A 23,414-nucleotide genomic window follows, 5' to 3' on the forward strand; every position below is an offset into this window, starting at 1 on the left:
AGAAAATGGAAAGGACTTTACGAAAAGAAAAACTTTACTACCACTGGGTATGGGCAACATTGTGCGGCTTAGTTGCATTTGCACTGGGTGGACTAGGCGGCGGTAGAGTGGAACTGGCAAGCAATTAGGTGTGGCTGTTGTTTGTAAAACAAGAGTGCAAAGTTGTTAAAGCGATTTTGTAACAATAAGCTCCTTGAGTTGGTTCTGTTTAAGGTGAAAAAATGCTACTAATTGCATACTTTAAGGCGGATTTCGTACGCACAGTGTTCTTAATCCATCAGATTATTTTCAAATAAATAAAACAATGTCGATCTTTTAGAGGATCGTGTGGTGAATTGTATAATTTTGCTTTCGCTTTAAGTAATGCAAATAAAATCAAGCTTCCCTTCAACGCAATCGTAAACAACAACACCGCGGAAAACAATTTCTCCAAAAATAAAATATAGAGCACATTATTGGCTTATTGGTCAGGCTGCTAATCGGCGGTAAAATGAAAATGGAACACCAAACGCCAAACACGAAATCTGTTTTTACTTCCATCGCACTCCCAATAACACACAATCATGTTGACGAAAATACATTCCCCTCCTTTTTGGTTGCTGGAATTGTGCCTCCAGCAAATGACCGGCCAGTAGTGGGACAGCAGAAGCAATAGCAGAAGGTAACGGCAGCTGATAAAACATTTGCTCAAACATCCCAGCCGGTCGAGTGTGTGGATGGAAGTGCGTACCGTCGCTTCATGGTCGTTCTGAAAAGGCGCTAAAGCATCAACAACAGCACTGGGCAGTGTAACACACTGCTGACCACTCTACTGGTAGAGGTGTCAATTGGGTAGGGTAACGTTTGTTTATTTACGCTCTTCAAGATCTAAACCAACCCACCCGTCGTCGTCTAGTCGAGGAGGAACGAATTTCTTCTGCCGTGATGGATGTGATCGATGTTTGCCACAGATGGTGGACTAATATTAAAGGGGATAGATTTCCATACGAATCACACGATGATAGTGCTTTAAATTTAAAGTAATTTCTTTGAAGATCACCCACTGATCAATTGAGTGACCACAAATGAAGCAGTCCTTCAGTGTAATAAAGATGTTCTCGATCTAATGGTGATTGAATGAAGCAACTACATTCCAATATCAACACAATCGTTCTGCGATCTAAATTTGGTTCCGCAATTTGGCACATAAATTAATAAATCGAACACCCAAAACGGGAAAACTCCATCATGATAGCCAGACCGATGATATGCAGACAGACGGATAAACAAATAGTAAGCAAACATCAAAACCGAGAAAGCACAAGCGAGCCGACACAAATGTGTCCCCGAGGGCACAAACAGCGTCAAATGAAAATGGGACACAATTTATTATTATTGCGAGAAATAATCGTAAAAATAAATCACAATTTATCACTAGCACATGTACTACGAATAGTGTGTCCCGCGCACGCTGTGCGAACAGAGGCTCTGGTGAGGGCTGAACGAATTGTTTTCGAGCCGAGATTTAAGACGTGTGTGCCGTTCCGGCTTTCCGGGCCGTATGACTGTGTGTTGAAAAAAAGGGACAGAAATTAAATAAAAATAACGCACCAGAAAATGCGTGTGCACCCCGAGCATGCTATCCGTTTGGCAAACTTGCTCCATGTTGAGCGCTTTGTAATGTTTGTTGGCGCCTTTTTTTAACGGACGCGTGGAAAGGGAAATGGGCGCACGGGAAAAAAGAAGGAAAAGGACCAAAAATCATAACAAAAAAAAAAACACACACATTCATACAGACCACGACACACGCGGTGACAAATTTGTAAGCTCATTTATTAAGTGCCAACAAAGTCGCCACGTTTCGGTATGACACAACGAGCAAAGGACGCAAAAGGATGAAGGATTATGTGAACCCGGGACCCATACGATGATCATTAAAAGTGTCCCCGGAACATAACCCTTCCTTTGTTCCCTTCCTTTTGGAGGGGGGGGGGTGGAGGAGAAAAGTAAAGGAAAATGAAATAAAAACATACACATTTAATATGTTGCAATACGGGCGGCATTGGCCCTCGCCCAGGAGTTGAGTTTGATGACGGAAGGATATCTACGCCTTCACCATTGGGAACGTAAAACGGTCACACGTACGTAATGGGTTTTTGTATTTTGCTGAGTCAATTATATTTATGAGCTATACGAGTCAATGAAAAAAAAACGTGGATGGACTGAAGGTGCGTCCGGTTTGTCGACTTGGCGTAGCAACATTCGTGTGGTTCTCCAAGTGTTTTTTTTTTTTGGAAGGCATACGAACGTACACAATTTAATTGCAATTTCGATCGAGTTTTTGGCACGTTGTCATAACTCACACAGCTGGTTTGCGTGGCCATCATTATCCGTCATTTATTGTGCGATTGGGTGCGTCGAACTTGGGGCTGTTTGGTTTCATAATAAATATCCATTCGATAAAAAAGAAGGCGGGAGAAACGATCCCTAGCAGTGACGAAATGCAAACCGTCGCCACTGGAATCGTCCTTGCCGTTGGTTTAATGTTTAATGTTGAGACGATATAATTAATTACCACAATGGCCTTCTTTACGACGTAATGCGCTATAGTTATGGTGAAAGGGATTGCACAACAGTGCTTACAACATCGTTGAGTTGGCTTAACAGTAACAGTTGGTTGTTTGGTGTTATTCTCCCGAGTTAACCAATCGATTAGAGTTCGACGTATATAATGAGTTGAATAATAATATCATTAAGCGCAGATGGTTATAGTCACTCACAAGTATTAAAATATACTAACTATAACACACCTGAAAGTTTCTAGGATAAAGATTGACCACCGGGAGTCAGCATTTATGGGCTATAAATTGTTTAATTAATTATTTTATTGTAATATGAAATATCCTCGAACGATCCTGACTGCAGGATACAAAGAGTTCCAGCTGTACTACTTGCCGTGGTTTGAGAAATTTCAACAAATCTTTCAGAGTCTAAAAGCCCCAAAGTATCCAGACGTTTTGAGAGAATCCATTATTTGATTGTTTCTTATATTTAAAGGTACTTTTGATGGTTCTGCAATTGGGCACGACCCGAAGCCTTGGGGCCCTCCTACGCAAATTTTAGTCTCAACCTCTGACTGTTAACTGATGACTATCAACAGGATCTCTAAAGGAACTTGGAGGCTAGTGCTTAGATCCAGTGACCCTACCTCAAGTATCTAAGGACTCCGGAAAGCAATAGAAGTCTAAAACTGACGAAACTCTCTTTAGACGAAACGAGAGTGACAGTGTGATGTGGATGTGACACATATGTGTGGAAAGGTCACGTCTTGGGTATATAAAACTTGGATAAATCCAAGCTAACGTGAACTATTCCCAACCCCTTGGGCGATCCAGAGTGAAGATCACAGTCTTTTTGATACCAAGTTTCTCAAGTTGCTTCAAATCCTTGGAAGTTTAACTACTCGACGTGTTTCAAAATGTTTTTATGTTAAAGTTGCATATGTTTTAATGCTTGTCAGCGTCAGTCATTCAACGCATATAAGGTATAAATATCATTATCTTCCTCTCAAACCCGCCATAGGATAAGAGACCCACATCAGCAGAGATCAGAGGTCAGAGTCATGTATAACTATATTTCACATTCAGTGAACTTTATAACAGAAAAAAACTTCTCTTGTGAACTCATCGGAATCCTTTTGTCCAGACTAATTTTTGTTTATGTCAACAAACCAGTTTTTAAACCGCTTTAAAAAAATAGTTTAAAACTCGTGAGGAGAGAACAAACACACAACCCGATTCACTCTATTACGTGCCAACTGCAGTTAGAATTCCACCGCATTCAACTGCAGTTTGTGCAGTTTTAGCATTGCAAATGGAAGTTTTCTTTTTTTCGTTTGCCATCTCTCGTTGCTTTGCATTTCCCGGTGTAAAAACTTTCATACGTCTCGATGAAAGTGATTTACGATGCAAACCCGTTGGAGAACGGAAGTGCAACGTGCCAGTTGTGGAAAGCCCCTCAACAAAACTAGCCACCGGGAGAAACACCAGGAAGAGGGAAGTTAAAGAAAGGCACGATGAAGGTGCAATAGATCGCTTACTCTCAGGGGTGCCATCGAAAATGGAAAATTTACTGGCCGAACTGGCAGCACCAGTTGCACACATAAAAATGCCCTTCAATGCTATGCCTCTTCTCTCTCTGGGCCAGTGGAACAATTTTGGCTTGTGGAAAGTTTTCTTTTTTCTTCCCGCCGGTAAGTTTGAAAAATGATTGCAATTAAAAAAGAAATACCAACAAACTTTCTTACGGTTTTGCAAAACTTATGGTTGGCGCGTGACACCAGAAGGAAAAATGTTTTGTTTTCTTTTCGTACTTACTTTAATATTTTAACGTATTCACAATTCAAGTACAAAGCAGTGTGCCAAATGAACAAAAACAAAATTCAACACCACCATGCCTTCCATCGGATACGATAAGTATCTGATGTTCCTTTCTAGTGGTTTGTTTCCTATTGTTTTCACAATTTCTTTACAAAATTGGCTCGTAAAAGTTTTCCATTCCGAATTTGTTCAAGGAATTGGAAAGGAAAGTTTTTTTTTTAATTCTTGGTTCAAATATCAAAGTCACGTTAAAGATATTTTTCGACAGATAGGTGCATCGGAGAAGTTTTTGCCATTTAGTTTTCCCTTGTTTAAACACCCACATTAATTCCTCCGAGTATAATATTCGGTCTTCCTGGTGCTCAACCTTCCGATATGGGGAATATAGACGTTTTTATCCTAAATTTTCAACACAGATAACATACGGTGAAAAGTTGTTTCCTAATGTGTTCCTTCTCTGTCAAGTAGCACACACTCTGTTCCCTTCTAGCAAACGACTGAAAGCACTAAAACAAAAGCTTGACTGCTTTATGACCTTAAACTTCCTCTTTTTTTCCTGAACAGGAAGCAATTAAGGCCTGTCAAATTGGTGTATTAAAAGCAATAAATGTATCCAAATCAGAACCACACCCGGTGGCATGATTTAGGGGAATGATAATGGGAGACACCGTTTATTAGCCAGCCTTAGTCAGTCAGTCAACGGTGAGGGCAATTATATCGTTTATCTGGTGTGCCGTTTTGTTTAAGCACATTGCGGAACGTCTAATTTATTTTAATAGGGTTTGCAAACAACTGCATTAAATGGCGGCTGGTAAGAATAATAAAACCATGTTTCAAAACAGCTTTAGTTGTGTGCTTGTGTTTTAGTATAAATACTATATATTTTTTACGTATTTTTTACAAAAAAAAATGATAAGCTTTTTTTTCCTAGACCACAATTTTCTAAATCATACAGTCATTCATATTGATCCCCTCAGGCACCCGAAGTGCCCCTTTTTCGTGGAACGTTTTTCATCATAAAACTTCACCAGAGATGCTGTACTAACCGAGACAATGACTCGCGTTTGCATACGTCATATTTGAAAATTGCAAAAGCCCTTGTTCCCCTTTGCTCCTCTTTGCTCCCACACCAAGCAAAAACAAAAGCGCAAGACAAAAAAATGCAATCACTCTAACCAATCCCCACGTGCACGTGCAGTACGTGATATATATCAATCGAGCAGCAACGAAAGCATATAAATCCGCTCTAGCACGAATTGTTGAGCAAACATAAAATAAACCTCTGGCTTATAACAAACAGCGACAACATCCGGGGCTGTGAAGCGGCAATCGGTCATAAAATATCGGCCAGAATCGGCTGCCAGTGGCGGTACACGTTCTGACGAGCGCATCCAGACTTCCAGCCGCTGTACATCGTAAATATGATTGTTGTTTTGGAATATAAAAATTCAAACACAACTGACTGTTCGTGAGATGGAGGTAATGCTAGCGGGTATTACACGGAATTCGAAACGGGAAAATGTTGTTTGTACGGATTCTCATTTTGGTGCGAGATGCGTTTGTGCAATTTCAGTGTAAATTACATTTTTTAGGAAAAACAGATTTCCATACAGAAGGTTTTTTTTTGTTGCTAGAACAAATAGTGCCATAATTCTATCCATTTGTGCAGTCAATCGGGTCACATACCAACCAAAACAACAACCTGCACTGATAAAACGTTAACTCGCCCTGTAATGGCTAAGGGAACACAAAACAAAAGACAAAATGCACCATCCAGCTGGCATACGATGGCCTCGAGCCATAATTCATACAACCCCGGGTGCGGTGAGCTCCCAATTTCCCTCTTCACTTGACGGGTGGCAAACACAGGTTAGTGATATGAGAGGTCCCATTGTTCTACGCCACCGGGAACGCCCCAATCACCCCACCGTTCAGCTGGCCCAGCGTCGAGCTGCTGGGTTTTATGATCCATCAAAATAGTGTTCATCATCTACCTTGAAAAGGAGCGGTTGATTCGATTCGGTTTCAGCTAGGTTAGGTAAGTAATTAACCGCACGGTTCATTGTCTTCGAATTACGCGACTTTGCAAAACTGGCGCCGATAGGAAAATTAAGTTAGGCGGAGTGTACGCTTGTGTTGAGTGGCGATGGCGGTTACCTGCCCATTTTGTTGTGTTGTGCAAATTGATTGAATTGTTGTAGCAGTTTATGCAATTACATTACGGTAGTTGATGTTATGTACAGTTCGATCTACTCCACCAAATGGAGGAAGTTTGTGTAAGTTTCGTTTACAACGGAATCGTTCAATTGTATTATGCTGATAGGTTATTTATATTTCATAAAATAGCAATATATTATTTTTACTAAGTACTGTCGGTACGGCAAATAGTTCATTTTTTTCCTTAAATTTTAGAAATAGCGAAAATCCGTTTCCCTGTATTAAGCGTTACCCCAACCTTGAAGGTTAACCAGACAAACGGATAACTGATCCTACTGATTTTTGTACTGAGGACCCGGGACGGTCTATGTGATAAAATGAGCTAGTTCCACACGGCTGAGTTTCAAATCCCATCCCGACCCAACCGCTGCTACGTGTAAATAAAATAAAGTAATGCCAGTAATAGCAGGTGAAGACCTCTTGAGGCCTAAGGTTCTTTTTAATGCTAGAGATCTTTAATTGACAAAACTAATAGAGTGTTTTATTTCTCTTTAATTGTTCACTTTTCATACTAATAACTGAATAAATTCATTCCCTGAGTAAAATTGTAGCCCATTTATCTTTGCTTCAAAGGTACGTAGCGACACAATTGACGCATTTCCACCTACAAACATCCCATTTCTTGAACCCAGTTAGGCAAGAAAGCAGTACTGACTATGTCACGCCAGTGATAAAACTAAACTTCTTGCACCAACCTTCTCTCAACAGACCCTTATCATCACTTCACTAAAATTGCTCGAACAAACCACACCAACGAACCGTCCTCTATCGCATCCAATGCGGCGACGCGGTTCCGATTGTTAATTAAATCGAATTATATTAGTTCGCGTATGTAAATGAATCGTTTCCCTGTGGCTGCCATTTCGTATCACACCCACCGCTATAGTATTACCGGGGGCGCCACCAGCGAAATCTCCCACACGGAAGCACACGCATATGGGTAATTTTCTGTGTGTAATTGCACACAAAAATGGTCTGTGTATGAAAATTCTCCAGAGCGTTTTTTTAGGTGACTCAAATCTGTTTTTGAGGAAGATTTTATGGGAGAAACATTCCCTTAACGGGGCTTTAGTTTATCAGAACTAACTTCAACGTCTTGATGTAGACCGGAAGGTACAGGAAAATCGTATTGTAACGCAATATACACCGAGCGCTCGGTACGATTAGATAACCGTGGTTGTTCCGAATCCCGGATTTCACACGTCACAAAACTCCAAAGAGTTCCGCTGACAGTGGCGATGCAATAAAGGTATTATAAGTTTGATAAGCACGCGTGATTCCATTCCGTCACCTCGCTGACTTATAGCGAGAACGCAGCATGGAGAGGCGCGTGGAATAGGAGGAGGGTAAGATACCGTAACCCTCTTCAACCGTAAGAAGAATGCTAACGAGTAGACTTAATGACGACTATTGCCGCACGATAAACGGCGCAATGTTCACCTAAGTACCGCACCGTTGTAGTACCCGTCCAGCGCCGTAGTAGATTGGAATCGCGTTTGCACGATCAACATGGCACGAACGTGCCTAATTGCTAAGAAGACGTCGTCATCAACAGCTGTCCCCTCTGCTGCAGCAAACCCCTGTACCTCTTCAAACCTCATTAGCGATGACGTTTTAACTGGGAATTCAATTTTCGTCTCAAAAGCTAGAACTCACGCTGAGCTGCTTGAAGGTGAGCCGTTCTCGGGAGGATAAGCCGGTCCCGTGATGACGACAGGTTGCGTTGGCTGCGCCTTTCTTGTCCTAGTGCGAGGTGTGGTGAAGAAAGAAAGAAGTTTGGTTGCCTACCACCAAACCAGCCATCGACAACGGTGACAAGATTGACACTTGACATTTGGGATAATTTGTTTAGCATTAATGAGCGACAGTACTTCCGTTTTTTTTCCTCGCACTGTATCTTTCCCCAATATTTCTGGGCTATTTCTGTTTGGATGTCTATCATCGAAAATATGACCCGGGAGCAGGGAGATCTAAAAACTTTCATTCGCGTGGGGTAATTCGAGCCCAGGCAACCATCCGTTAACATTCTTGCGGTTTGGGTTTAATCATGGGCCCATAGAGTGTCGTTTTGGTAATAGGCAATATTCCTGCTCCATTCATGGACTATTCTCGATGTTCTCCAAAATAGCGCAACGAATGCTTTTATTAAAAGACATTCATTTCCCGTGTGGGTAGATTAATTATTTGTCATTTTGTGACGATGTCAACATTAGACACTTGTCCCATAAAAGGATTTCACCAAGGAGCGAACCATGGATCACTATTAATGTAACCGCAGCAAAGGAGCAAAAATTAACGATCAATTCGTGTGATCGCTTAATACCCTAATCATGCTTTCGATGGTTACACAGCGCACATCTGATTAACAGGTAAACACGCTGCACGCTTCCATTAAATCCTGGAACACGGTGTAAATCGTTATCAAATGATCAATAGCATATGTTTCCAGGGCCGCGCAGGCCGACAACCACTCGACGCAGATGCGGTGCGACGGCGATAGGCCGGAATCGTTGCGGCATTGTACCGGGAATTGGTGTGAGATTGATTGATTTTTCCTTTTCTTTTTCGTGTTTGTATGTTTTGTGTGGTTGTCCATGATAAGATAATTGCTGTCGACAAGTGGTATCGCTTTTATTACTATCGGTTTAGAATAGCGTGTTATTTGAATACAATTTAAAGCTATAGAAGAGGAAACAAATCCCATTCCGTTGAAGCATTTGAACGGGGTGTAATTGTAATGAAAGCAATTTCATGCGTAAATAATGTGCTAATATGATAAAATGTCATAATGGGTGGCAATGGGATCGGTCAGGTGAACAACGCCAAAGCTTTTTGGGAAATTTCCATCCATTTATTATTGTTGCTGTATCTATTTTTATACCAAACAAAATCAACACAAAACTCTTCCTCCTAAGAGTCACCATTTAGCACCATGACTTACCTATCTTTCCCAGCAACCGGCGAGCCACTTGTAGCAAATTTTGGCACTGATCACGCACACGCTTCTCCTCGTACAGCTCGAACGCCGTCACCAGGTGTCCGAGTACGTACCTAAAATTGGAAGAAAACAAAAAACTCCTTTCATAACAATCTGTACGACATCTGGCTTCATTTTTTTTTGGCATACATAAATCTCACTTACCGGAACGTATCGTCGATGTAGAACTGATAGCGCGATCGGGACAAACTGTCGCCGGCAATGCAGACGAACAGTGCGATCTGTTGTTGCTGGTGCGGTGCGACCATTGTTGCGCCATTATGCGTCTGCTGGACGGACGTGAAGCTCAGCTCGTTCAGCGATGACGTAGAGGAGGCCGATGTCGTCGATGTTTGTGACTGAAGTTTGCTTACCTTCGGACCTAGGATGTCGTAGATCAGGGTGTTGTGCTTGTTGCCGACGACCTAGTAATTGTGACGTGAGAGAAAAAGCAAAGCAACGAAAAAAAGCGTCTATTAGTGACGAAATTCGTAAGACACATTACGTCTAACCACTGCGTCATGATCTCAGAAACATGGTTAAAACATTATCGTCATGCGCCATGGTGACGTCAAACTGAGCTGTTTGAGTCACCACGACAAATGACGAGTAACATCTGCCCATTTTGGGTTAGGGGTGTTAAGTCGTACATTAAGTTCTCACTTAGCGAGAAGTCCACACGATAGATCGATCCAGATCGAGTAGAGTGGGAAAAATTACGCAGAAATGAGCGACACGAGAATTGGTCCACATTTCACAAGATCACATTCTACAGTCATTAGCTAGTCGAAACGTTTAGCGTTCATTTAGAGCTGGCGCTTGCGAATGGCAAAAGACGGTTGACAAAACAAAATGGTTGGAAAATTAATTACACGCTCAAGGACACTCCGTCGACAGACGGAGTTCTTGAGGCTTCGATTCTAATTTCTGCTCGCAGTCACCAAGCCTACAGCGCTACAATCGGTGGTGAACGCAGTTTACGATTCGATTTGGATGAGTTTTAATGATACTTCGTTGGGTTGCATAAACAGCGAAAAGCAGAAGCGAACGACACCAACCAGGACCAACGTTTTGCCTCTTTTTTTCCATTCCACTACTAATGAAGTTAGAGACACAAGCGCAACGTTTCACATTTGTGTGTCCCCCGGGGGCGGGGGCATTTCTTTAAAGCTTTGTCAAGAGACCAAGTCGAAGCCGATTTATCAAACGAAGCTCATTATGTTTGAAGTCAAGCTGAAGTCGTTTTGTATTTCAATATCAGCTTTAATATTGATTTTATTTTATTGAGCGTTGTTTTGTTGAGTGAGTTTGCATTTGTGAGTAGTAGTGAACGTCTAATTAAATGACTTTTTCCTCTCCTCAAAGATGACTTTCACTTAAGGGAATTTTAAATAAAAGTATGACCAAAGTGCGACAGTTATTCATTGTTGATTACTCAGAACGCTCAAAAACCATCTTTATTCGGTTGTGTTTCAAAATTTTGCCTCGCAAAATCACCCCAAAAACCACCACAAACTGAAGGTTTAGATAAGATAAGCACCCAACAGTTTTGGAAATTCCCTACTCTACGCAATGCAGCAGCAAATGCGCCTAGTGCTGTCCATTCTGGTGACCACAGAAGATACCGAGAGCCGAGACCAAAAAAAAACTTTCAAACAAGGTTGATAATCTGTTCACAAGCGGGTCAGTATTGCATCAGAAATGTACCTGCCGAATGTCGCGTATGATATCATACAATTACCTCGGTGACGTTGGTTGTCCCCTGTCCACCCCAAAAGCGGTTCAACGTTAACGCATCACTGCAGTTATTAGCGACCACAAACCGTGTTAAACTGCGTTCAATTATCACCCACTGGACTTGCCCCCCAAAAAAAGGTGTAGAATATGATTCAAACATATGATGTGGGGCAAAAAAAGGGGAATAGGAACCATCGTGTACTCTCTGCTTAGCCGCACTAAAGGCAGTCCCAGAAATACGTCATGAAGTGTGAGTCTTGTTGTTTCAGGTAGCGCTTAAAATAAACAACACTGAGCAAACACTGTGCACGAAATTGTGAAATTGGAGCACGTGAACTGAGCGATCAAATGTTTAGAGTATTAGTCATGGAAGGTTTAGTCTTCTGTTCGCTATTGCGTTAAAGACGTCTGTACCTAGAAATATTTAAATTACACTTATTGTGACTTCAAGTTATTTTAGAAGTAAACTACTAGAAATTAAATAAAAGTCTAAGTTTTAATGCTTTTATCATGTTGAGAAAATTAATTATTTACACGATAAGTGAATAAGTGAGTAAATTAATTTCTCCAACTACACAAAGATGTCAACAGTGCCAAAAAAAAGAACCTTCACACGAAACACCCATCCACAAAGCAAATGTTTCGAGTTGTGTTTCCCTTCATAGTTGACATAAATTATTTCTTTTCCGTTGATTCCATCACAAAACTACCCCGAAAATAAGGGCAATCTTTATTAGATATACAGAGGGAAGTGAACAAAAAACACGAGAACAACATCCACCGACAACCATCGTAGCTTCACAACGAAACGGCGGTCATCTTTTGAGCACAAGGGTCAATGTTTAGCAGCGGGCAAAAAGCGAGTGACAACAAGGAGGAAGCGTGAAAAAAAACCACGCCAAACGTCTTTCTTTTTTGGTAGATTCCGGCACACTCTTCCGGGTGGCAACAAACACAACATCGGCAGCATCCCCAATTCCTCTTCGCTCTCACTCGCATCTTGTCAGAGGCGTGTCTAGGGGACGACTTGCAAATTGTTATCATATTTCACGTCCAGACTAACGGGCCCATCATGCAGCGGCTTCCAACAAGGGAGGCTCCCAAAACGGGATAGAGTAAAACCTTCCAAGCGCGCGTCTTTATGGCGGCAGTATATAGGGCACGAGACCCAAACGGTCGTAGCGTTCGTGTACGTGAAGATGGCATCCTTTGCTACATCATAACGGTTCGATTAAGCGCGCTTGGTTTGGTTGGTGCGAAAGAAAGTAACACAAGGAGCAGATTTGGTGTAAGAACAATCCATATTCACTTGCACTTTAAGAGCCTGCAGCCTGCATCCATATGACGACAGGTTGGAAGACCTTGTGTGGCCTGTTTTCACCTTTTACACGAGTGATTGTGACCGGCGTACAGAGGTTCATCTACCTGACAACACATGAAACAATCTTATCCGCATGCATCTTACCAAACAGCTGCGACACCGTAAGTGTCCTTTTCCTGGTAGTACAGGTAACAAGGATAAATGAAGAAATAACCAAGGAAAAACCGGGTTGCAATAAACGATTTGCCCTTCGGGGACAACAGCTGAAGATGCCACAAAAGAGGACACTTGTTGGAATGGCAAGATGGCAAACTGAAGTCCGTCGCTTCTATATTGTTTCTCGGACGAAAAAATGCGATGCTGACGAAGTGAGGGAGAGCGAGAGAGAGAGAGAGAGAGAGAGAGAGAGAACAACACAACATCACTTCAAAAAAGGAGTGTATTTTAAGTCGCTTGAAGCAGCTGCACTTGGGAAACCGTTTGTGCTTGCTTATAATGCCATTGAGTGTTATTGTTCTGGATGAAGTTTGGAGGAAAACTGTGCAATATGGGGCTGTCCAACAGAAGGGCTGTTCACAATCACAATATCTCTCTCTTCTGTTACAATTACATTCTTATGATTGTGATCAGTAGAAGTATCAAAAATTTCCTTCGAATGCGCTTCATCCCGTTTTTAAAGCTACAATCAAACAAAAGTGCACCAAAAAGTTCACCAGAAAGCTCCGACCGGAAACCGACGTAACATTTGCATAGCGCACCGTACGCTGCAAATTATTTACTGCTTCCAGCCCATTAAACGGTGATGGCATACAATTTATTCGACGGTCGTCCCATTCTGCCGGTAACCCTGTACGTTGGGTACATTTTCCGAGGGATGATATAATTTATTAAAATCCTTCTGCCTTCGTTTTCCGGGGGGTTGTAAAAGCTTACCGAAGGAACGAGAAGAAAAAAAACATTACCCCGAACTTTCGCACTTTGGTAGAAGAAAATGGTGTTCTGTTTTATGTTTTCCTTCACTACTTTAAAATACTTTGTGGGAGATCGGTTTTTTTCCCTTTCTTATTATTAATTACTGCAGCAGCTGCATTCGGTTACTTTAGAGCATGATGCGATACGATAATGAAAAAGTTAAACGAATGAGGGTATAACCAATTACTTCGGTAACCATGTTGAAGCTTAAGGTGCCTAAACTCGCAGTATAATGAGACGAAAAAAGCTTTAATAAATGGAAAATTAATGGAAAAACAAAAGCGTTGAAATGACAGCTGGATAGAGGGAAAATATGTTCAAATGAAACTTACTTCTCTTCAGTAATGCATTTTTAAATATTGCTTTAAAAAAGTTGAATTTATCTCATCTCTTTAATAGCTTTATATATTTTCTTATTTTTACATATTTCCATCACAAAAAGCAAATGTATAACATTCCCTAGGGCTCATCATCGGGATGAAAAGAAGCAGATTTCCGGCGAACAGATCCAGACCTAACTTACCCACTCGTCATGTAGTGTACCTTTATTCCTACCCACCGGGAAAGATACCCAAGCACCGCAAAGCATCGGTGCGGTGAGGTGGAAAAATATCGAAAAATTCCCCTTACCGGAATCTCATTTCATGGCGGTTGCGTTAATGTGGGATCCAATTTGCGATTAAATTCCTCCTAAACTCTGACACGAGCCGGCGATGAACAGTGTGCTTATAGTTCTCTTTCCTTCTCTCTCTCTCTCTCTTCCGTACTCTCTCGCCCACTGTGTTTGTAGTATGGAATCCTTCTTTGCATGAGCTCGTGTTCCGATTTAGCCAAAAAGGGAATACAACGTGTAGAAGCTTTAGCCTGATGTAGCTACTGAAGCAACACTACCTTGTGTGTCCATCGAAATTCTATCATTACACAGCAATGGCTTACACATGGGTGAGCTTACAGAGAAGGATTACCATGGGGACAGTGTGTCGCTACATTTCCGCATCGAAACGTTCGAAAACCAACAGCAACAATCCCATCATTCCTTCGCCTCGTTTTACATCGTTTTCACAATGGCACACACTTGAGGCCATTGGGTTTGGCCATAGAAAAAGCATATAATAAATATCATATTTCACACAATTTGCTCAACCGCCTCGCCGCAACCAACTGGCGACTGGAACCAAATGCGTTGTCCTTCGTCCTACACGGCACGGGTTGAGCCACTTAGTAACAATAAATGGTTTGCACAAACCAGAAATGAAAGATGAAAATAAAAATGGAGTGAGATCCTTTTATGACGATTGCCGGTTTCGAGTAACCGAGTGACAGGTGGCTATATTTCAATCAAGTATAGGCCAGATGGGTGTGTTTATACAGAAGGATTCGGAGCAGCAAAAAGTTTGTTTAGTTTGGTGTTGCTCAATTATTAATATTGCTCAAGCGAAGCTTTCCGCTTTGCTTCAGGACAACTTATAAAGATAATTGTAAATATTGCTCGGTAGCCTGAATGTATGCAATCAAACAGACATTTGAGGTAAACAAACCAGGCGCCTCCATTCTAGTATCGGTAATAGTGTAGTTGTGAGCAACATAAAAAAAATGTTTAAATTGAAAGTGTAAAAAAATTCAACACTATAATTTTTAATTTAAAAAATATAATTACCGAGTAATATATCAGAATTAAGGAAAATCATAAAAGGCGGCTATTGCGTGGTCGAACAATTAATTGAGTTCGACGCTTTTCGCCGACCATTATTGTTGATGATTAATGTCGATTATTTATCTTTTAAGTTAATCAAAAAAAATATTTAATACTTATTGCCTTTTAAATAAATAATAACTAAATAAAATATAATACATGAAATGCATATGGACAAGCTAACAACACGATTTACCAAAGCATTTTTAATACTCTTTCTATCGTTCGTTCCTTTCTTATAAACCTAAGTATTAAAAAAAAGAATCTTCAACTAAAAATATGTGCCCCTTTACTTCGCGTGACCACTGAAACCATTCGTATAAAAACACAGAAAACAACATCAACCCCGCACGAAAACAATTCCGACCGATTGAACGATAGCATCTTGGCAGCTTTATCGTGCCTTTGCACCCGTCACTGGCACCACTTTCTTTTCACATAAATTCGATCACCATCGGATGAACGTCACTGTTTTTGTTGTTGTTTTGTTTTGCTTCCACCCATTTTCCTCCCCATTTTTGTTTGTTTGTTGTTGCGGGGCACATTTATCATCCTCACCACAGTTTTCAAGTCAAAGTGTGTTATGACCGGCGCCGTGTATTTGATTTTTGCTTCCCATACCACGCAGCTGCAGCTGAGTGGTAAAATGAATGACATAAATTAATGACGGTGTCAACGATTTATACAAAATGCACCACATAAGTGCACGTACCCCATCGCTGCCGTTTGGGAACTGTACTAGTCGGGATCTTGTTTCATCGCTTTAAAATCACGTTCGGTACACGAAGCGACAATTTTTGGCTTGCGCTGATCGGTGATGCTGATAATGTGCCGTCAGTGCTACGCAAAGCGAGAGTATGTCCTTGAACGCACCGTGCGACGGTATCAAATTGATTCCATAAACCACCAGGCGTCTCCACTCGACTTCGGAAGACGATCGTTGTCCGGCTGCGGATGAAGGTCATCTTTGGGGACGCTGAAAGGAATGTGACTCAATAAGAAAAAAAATATCTTCACTTCAACCAACATGGAAACTCGACACTTTCCAATGGAGGGTGAAGGTTTTGTCTACGTCGCAGAAGAGATAATGTACCCGATCCCGTTCGCTTTCTTCCCCGCTTCAACCCATTTACCCACGGCTCTGTATGTGTCACGTGGTGATGGCAACGAGTTGCGCTAGTAGAATTGCTACAATTTACCGACCGTGAGTCAGCCAGTTTTAGAGCCAAGATTCACCACCACCACCAACCCAACCCAACGCCGAATCGAGTTTTCCCTTGCTGCTCTAAGTTTGTCTCTTGGTGCGTGTGTGGTGGTTCATGTTTTTTTTGCTCACTTCCTGTAATGGCACTTTGCCAAACGCTGCGCTGTGGACCTTGAAACTGGGACCGGGTTTCAACTTTGGTTCGTCCCTGACATTGAACGTGTAGCATCAAGCGACGCCGGGGCAAACCACCCCAGATGTGGTAGATGATCTATTCTACAAACAACTCCATTTCGGTGGATGGAGGATATGTGGCAGGAGGAGTTGTTATTTTATGATCAGCTTTAATAAGTGAACAGTTCGACCGGCAGAAGCATTTTCCCATTTTTCAAAAGAACAAAGGACATAAAATGGCAAACAAAAAAAAAATACGTAAAACGATATTACTTCGTATCGTTCGATGTGGCATTCGTCAGATTATTATGAGCCTTTTTTTGGGATCGATTTTAAAGGTCATAATGGAAACATTATGATTGTTATGGTGAGTTGTAAATTTAGATCCAACAATTCTTAAAATAAAAACAATCGACACTAATTAACTTTTAAGAAAATAGCAATACGGCCTGGTCTGTTTATCATGAAATAAATAAACAAAAAACTTTATAAATTTATCGTCCAAACCGACTACCTACCATTTCGATCACTTCGGAAAAATCCTTGTTGAGGTCATCAATGACGAACGGGTAGCCATTGTGATGTGAGCCACTGCGGAAATGTGACGAATTAATCTGTGAATGAAAAAAAGCAACCAAAAAAATAAGAATATTAAATTTAATTAAAACAACGAAAGCTACTTTTTACACTCCATTTTTCCACGTTTTTCTTTTTTTACAAAAAAAAGTACTGGGTAAACCACCGTCCAAATTGCGCATGGAACATATTATAACGGTATAAAGGGAAAATGGTTTTAAATTTCAGCAAACCCCATCATCATCAACGAAACCTGGTTCCTTATTGCGTATCATGTTTTCAATATTCATCATTGCTGCGGTGTTGCAAGAGAAATGCTACGAACAAACCCCTTTTTTTACCCCTTTTATCCCGGTGGAATATATCGTTCCGTTGACGATGACGGTAGCATGGATCCTGACCTGGGGTGAGTTTACTGGATTGCCATTGATCCGTACGATGGGATAAGGCATTTTCTGCGTGATTTAGCCGGTTCCAGATAGATGACATGGAGTTTGCAGATGATGGATGTTAGTCTATACCACGACCCAAGTCAATATTGTGCTGATGAACCATCAGATGATTATTGGCATTGAATGAATTAAATGTGCAAAGGTTAATGTAGTTTCGAAACATGATTCAGGAGGATTTAATCTCTTTACGAGAAAAACAGGACTTAAACACAAAAAGCGTCAGTAACGCCATGTTTCGTTCTTTCGAATGTACATAGAAGAAATTTTAAAAAAGACATCAAAACGAATAAATGTCAATTTGAACACAATTTATTCATTATCTGATAAAAATGAAGCATACCATCCGAATTTGTCAACAGGTTTCAACATTTTCATCGCTTTAGCTGAAGGAATGCAGTTAAATTTTCCAAAGGAGAAAAACATAAATTGAAAGAGAATTTCATTTTGTTTCACAAAATAAAATGAGACGCAACGTGCTATTAATAAAGTTAGAATGCAAATTATTTTGCCTCTTTATATTGAATTTATTGTTCACAAAATTTTATGGGCAGGCCTGATTCTTGTTATGGAAATTCTTGTCCATAACTCGAATGAAGATTTTAAAAATGAAATTCTAATTTTAAACAATGATAGAGTGGAGAGTTTTTGATTGAGAATCAGCTAAAGTAAAAAAAAATAATAAATCCATCCCTTCAGAGCTATGGCTTTTCGCGACTAATTTACATCATCAAATTGGACAAATTTTTTACCACTCTTTCCTTTGTTGTCCCTAGTGTTTTGCTTTTCAAAAATAAAAGTGTCCATCAATCTATTAAGAAACCCCTCCACAACATGGTTCGTCCGTCAATTCATAACCACACGGAAAGTAGCATTAACAAAAGGCAGGAAAGCTCCCAAAAGCTTCTTGCGTCCGTCACTTACGTTTCGGTTTTTCTGTTTAGCCTGTTTATCACTCAAAACATTCCACTGTATCCTTGTTTGCATAGCGAACAGTAACCCTCGTCACCGTAATAATGAGATGTGGCACTGTGCATGGTGTGCCGGTTGGTTACGCTAATCCTCACGGAAGGACGGAACTCCGCCGATCGTAAGTAGCGACCAAACGAATAATGCATTTCCCATCCGTCCAGCAGAGCCGGCGCAGGGAGCATTATGTTTGTTAATGGAAAATAATTCACATAAATTGAAAACTTTTTCGGAAGAGATTAACGTAACGTCGGTCGGTTCGGTACTTTTCATCGGATCGGAGCCTTTATAGCAAAGGGGCCCGCTTGCCGCGACTTTTCCTTCATCACTTTCGGATATAAAACAAACGCGCCGCGTCGAATAATGAGCTAAATTCTATGCTTCCCAACGGCAATAGCCAAACGGCTGAAGGGAACGCATAATAAAACCGGCATCCTTCTTCAAATGTAAACAATTCAGCCGAATTTTACCCAATGTCCCCAACGATGATGAGACATAATGACGGTATTAATAAATGTCTTTATTTTTGTTTTGTGTTCTTTAAGCAGAAAATCTTTCTTTTGGAAATCTTCCATTTTTTTTAGGTTTGGAGCTTAAAACAGATTCTTGTTTAGCGATGGGTAAAATCAGGTCCTTGGGTGTTGTCTTCTAATGTTTCTATAATGCTCATTTCAAATGCAACTCACACACACACACGCTAAACCGTGTCCATCGGGAATGGCGTCAAACTTTTTATCTTCTTTTAGCTTTTGAAGTCTGACACACAGATCGATCGGGAAATGGTTGCCACCGATACGAAACTGTCCTATTCTATGCAATACAATTTCACCAAGATTGTGCCGATCGTGTTGTATCGTACCGGGTGAGAACAAATTTTGGAAATGCAATGCACGTCCTATCACGAACCGAACACCAAGTGGACCAACAGTAGTGCCGCATAACCGTATGTTTGTGGAATAGCTCGTTTAGAGCACCACATCGTCAGGCAATAAAGGGCCCGTAGCAGCTGCTACTCCAAACCAAACCAAACGAACCAACGAAAGCACATCCAATCCGGCCATTCATCGATGGCCTTCGATGGGACTCATTTTTCGGGGACTGCACACTGCTGTTGTGTGTATGTGGTTGAGAGTAAGTATTTGTGTTTCGAACGGGCGGGGAGCTTTATCGAAAAATCACTAGCCTTTGTCAGTTGTTTAGCCAGCTTGAAGCAACTCATATGGATGAAATGCTAAGAGGGAAAAAAGAAAATCCTGGAAAAAGCCCCAACCACGGGCGGGTGGGTAGTTTAATTTTTGCCACGTAGGCAAAAGTGACACTACGGAGTTATTGACATCTTCAGGGGGAGAGCTTTACGATAGAACAGAAGCGAGAGAGAAAAAAGCCTCTATCGTCTATGATTGATTTATGGATTTTATTTCCCCTACCTCAAGATACTTTGTTCCCTTTTGTTCTGTTGTGACATTGAGGTTTGGTCATAACTCAAAAGAGAAACGTTTGTTACAAGAAATATTTTTTCCTTTTTCTCGTTGTTTCGAATGTTCGCAACTCTATTATTAAAGCATTAAAAAAGCTATGCTGTAACGATCTAGATGGATTTGGTCTTTGTATTATGGCGGTATTAGTTTGCATCAACACGCCAATAGAAAAAAAATCCACCTCGTCAAGCAATCACTCCGATTTGTAGCAGGGATAGCGCTCAACAAACACGCAAACTAGAAGGTAAAGGAAACAAAAAAATCCACCAATTCCCAAAAGCGGATGAGGGATGAAAATACAAAATCCCCAACGTGCACCCAAAAACTCCGCTCCAAAAGTCACTACTATAGCAGCATAGTGTACTGTAAGCGCGCCATTATTGCCATCAACGTGCGGTCCTACCCCTACAATCATCCCCCCGCAATCATCCCGCTTTATAAACTTCCGTATGAACGTTTCAAAGAGCTTTTTGAAATGTGAAACCGAATGGAAATTAGAGTTGAGACAGCTTACTGGCAGCGTACCAAAATTGCTTTCCTGTTTAGCCATTTTGCTATCGGTCGGTCACAATCTCCGTCACACAGCGACCGTATAAAAGGGGGGAGGCTGAAAGATGAAACGATTGGTTGTTGGGTTGGGGTTTTTTTTGGCTGCTGGGAATAAAGCACAAAGGTGTGGTGAAAAAACGGCAAAAGTGAGGAAATGTTTTTGACAACGTTTATGAGAAATTTAGTACTCCTTCGAAAACCAGGGGTTTGTCGGGTTGTTTACCCCCGGGGGCCACACGAGAGGAACTCCAAGGGTAAGAGAATTCATAAATTTTCTAAAACTTTCCCCGTTGCACCTTTTGCGTCCCGTAAAATGGAAAGGCTTGAAGTTGTTGTAGGTACGATAATGAATAATCGTTTGGTTTCTACAGGGGCTGAAGGATTTCAAGCTAAACGCTAAAGTGCTGTTCTGTGGAAACGGCAAACGATTAATAATTAAGGCACACTTTGAAAACCCCAGAGATGAATATTTATTGCTTTATATTAAAAAAAAGGAATTAAATAGATCCCAATTGAAAAACATAAGTATTTCAAAATCAACGTAACATAAGCACCCGCGGGTGAAGGCGAATGTTTTAATTTTTATTCCATCCACAATAATCTATTGCATCATGCGGGTAATACAATTGCTAAGCGATGCAACAGCAATTGCACAACGGTTTCAGCACGGCTATGGTCACAATACAATAGAACGATGATTACGAAACGTCAAACGAATTCGTTCTCTACCAGTTGCATGCTACACCCGATTGACGTCGCGTACCGTAGGTAACACTAATTTCCTCCACACAGTTCATTTATTTGGCGTGGAAAATGCACACCTACCTACCCACCCGGGACAATCAGTTCTGTTCTATAGCGAACGAGTGGGTGGATTGTTTGTCTTTTTTTTTCTCCTCCACTGCTCGATTTAATCTACACACGCTATCTACTACGGGCGTAGAACAAGGGTGGAATTGGAACTGAATCGGATACAAGTAAAAGTAACTTGCACGAATAAAACAGAGCGTAGTAATTGAATTGAGACAAAAGAAAATAAAGAACTTTACATTATTAATAGCGAAATCAGAGTAGTTTATTAATGTTCAGTTCTTCTGTAAAGCAATCGCGGCTGACGTAAATATCACCAGACGGTCATACAGTTCATAGCAAAACTATACGATCAGTCGTTTTCTTTGTAAATAAAAGAAAATGTAGAACAAGTACAATTGTTTTACAAATTTTTCTTCTCTACGCTTATTATATTCCTTTTTATATCTTGTAAATTGAAAGGGGAATTTTGAGTTTGTTTATAAATTATTTTTTTTTTATTCATAAAGAACGGCCTTGTTTATAAATTATTTAGATACTAAATTTGTGTTTAATTTTTTCGGGTTTGTTTTACACAACGATTAAGACAACTTCGATCTTCTACTGTAATTTTTTTTAATTCTACTGTGATAGTAGAACAGAATATGATTTTTTTAAATTGAAAATACGCGAAAATATTGTAGTAACTGTGTTTTATTTTTTGAATTACGAAAAAAGTGTACAAAATAAAACAAAATTGTAGTTGCACAAATTAAGATCCAAAATCATCATTTGAGCTATAAAACCACTTTTAAAAGGAATTTTTTGTTATAAATAACCCTTTTTAACGCAAGGGATGGATATTCCGGAACATGTTCCGGTGAAAATGTTCCATTTTTAATATGTGTACGTCGTAAACCTCTAAAATGCATGCAATTAAATATGAGCTGCTGCTGTTTATACTTAAAGAATGGGATATAAAAACGAAATATTTTATTACCATCTTATGTGTTATACCTTTTATTATCCGTGATATCGCCCTGTGTGAATCCATCGTAAAAGGTTGAATAATAATCAACGTCTTATGATATCTAAAAACCACCCCCTCGCCATTCATAAAGAATGTAATCGAAACGATCAACGTATGGTTTTTATTCTATTTTCAAAATTGTTTCTCTCTCGGGTTTTGATCTCGGTAGCAGCGGAAAGCGCCAAACCAAAAAAAAATGTCTTCATCAAAATTTCCACACAAAGAGAGATTTTTTTTTTCTATTTTCAAAAAAACCATATTCACTGACATTTAATTTCCAGCATTCCATCTCTGTGAAATGGTAAGCTGCTTTGCTACTGGTGCGTTTCCGCTTTTGCTCCAAAAATATCTGTTCCATTCCAAATTCTCGACAACAACAACAACAAAAACGCACGAAAGCGAATGGCATCCAAATCGAAAGGATCCGAAATATTATCATATTATGTGTTCGCCTTCGCAAGTGATGACGCTTTGCCGTGCTTGATGGTTCTTGTGCAGTCTACACCTGGAAATCTTGACGTTTATCTTCTTGAAATCTAACCATAGCGACATACGCACACACGAAAGCTTTTGAAGCGCATATGTACGCTGTAGGATGGATATCTGTCCCGGGTAGAGTGATCTATGTTGTGTGAAAAAGGTTTATGTCACGCGTTGGCGTGAAATTCTGTCCAAAATGAAAACCGTTTTTCCTTTTATGACACGTTATGATGGACAGGATTTGAAGGTAAATATAATTGAAGCGCATTCAAAGAAATGGTATTAAGTAGTGAAGAATATTTTTAAAGAAAATATTATTCACCTGAAAACAACCAAATTTGCCTCTCTAGGTAACGACCCGATCAATAGATAAATGTTATCAATCAGCCCGAAGTGCTCATTTTCCCACACGGCAATTGCTAACCAAGCAAAAATTCGTTG

The 23,414-nt window shown here is 40.4% G+C and overlaps 1 protein-coding gene across 1 annotated transcript in view; it reads right to left on the minus strand.

Annotated features, from left to right (window-relative positions):
- Window positions 1-23,414, minus strand: part of LOC125775159 (cGMP-dependent 3',5'-cyclic phosphodiesterase-like) — a 48,042-nt gene that overhangs the window by 15,371 nt on the left and 9,257 nt on the right. The window contains exons 3-5 of the mRNA XM_049445690.1: window positions 17,172-17,267; window positions 9,718-9,977; window positions 9,517-9,626 (exon numbers count right to left, since the gene is read on the minus strand). Of these exons, the coding sequence (XP_049301647.1) occupies window positions 9,517-9,626; window positions 9,718-9,977; window positions 17,172-17,267 (466 nt within the window). The remainder of the gene's footprint in view (window positions 1-9,516; window positions 9,627-9,717; window positions 9,978-17,171; window positions 17,268-23,414) is intronic.

The sequence above is a fragment of the Anopheles funestus genome, chromosome 2RL (assembly GCF_943734845.2).
Source record: "Anopheles funestus chromosome 2RL, idAnoFuneDA-416_04, whole genome shotgun sequence".
NCBI lineage: Eukaryota > Metazoa > Arthropoda > Insecta > Diptera > Culicidae > Anopheles > Anopheles funestus.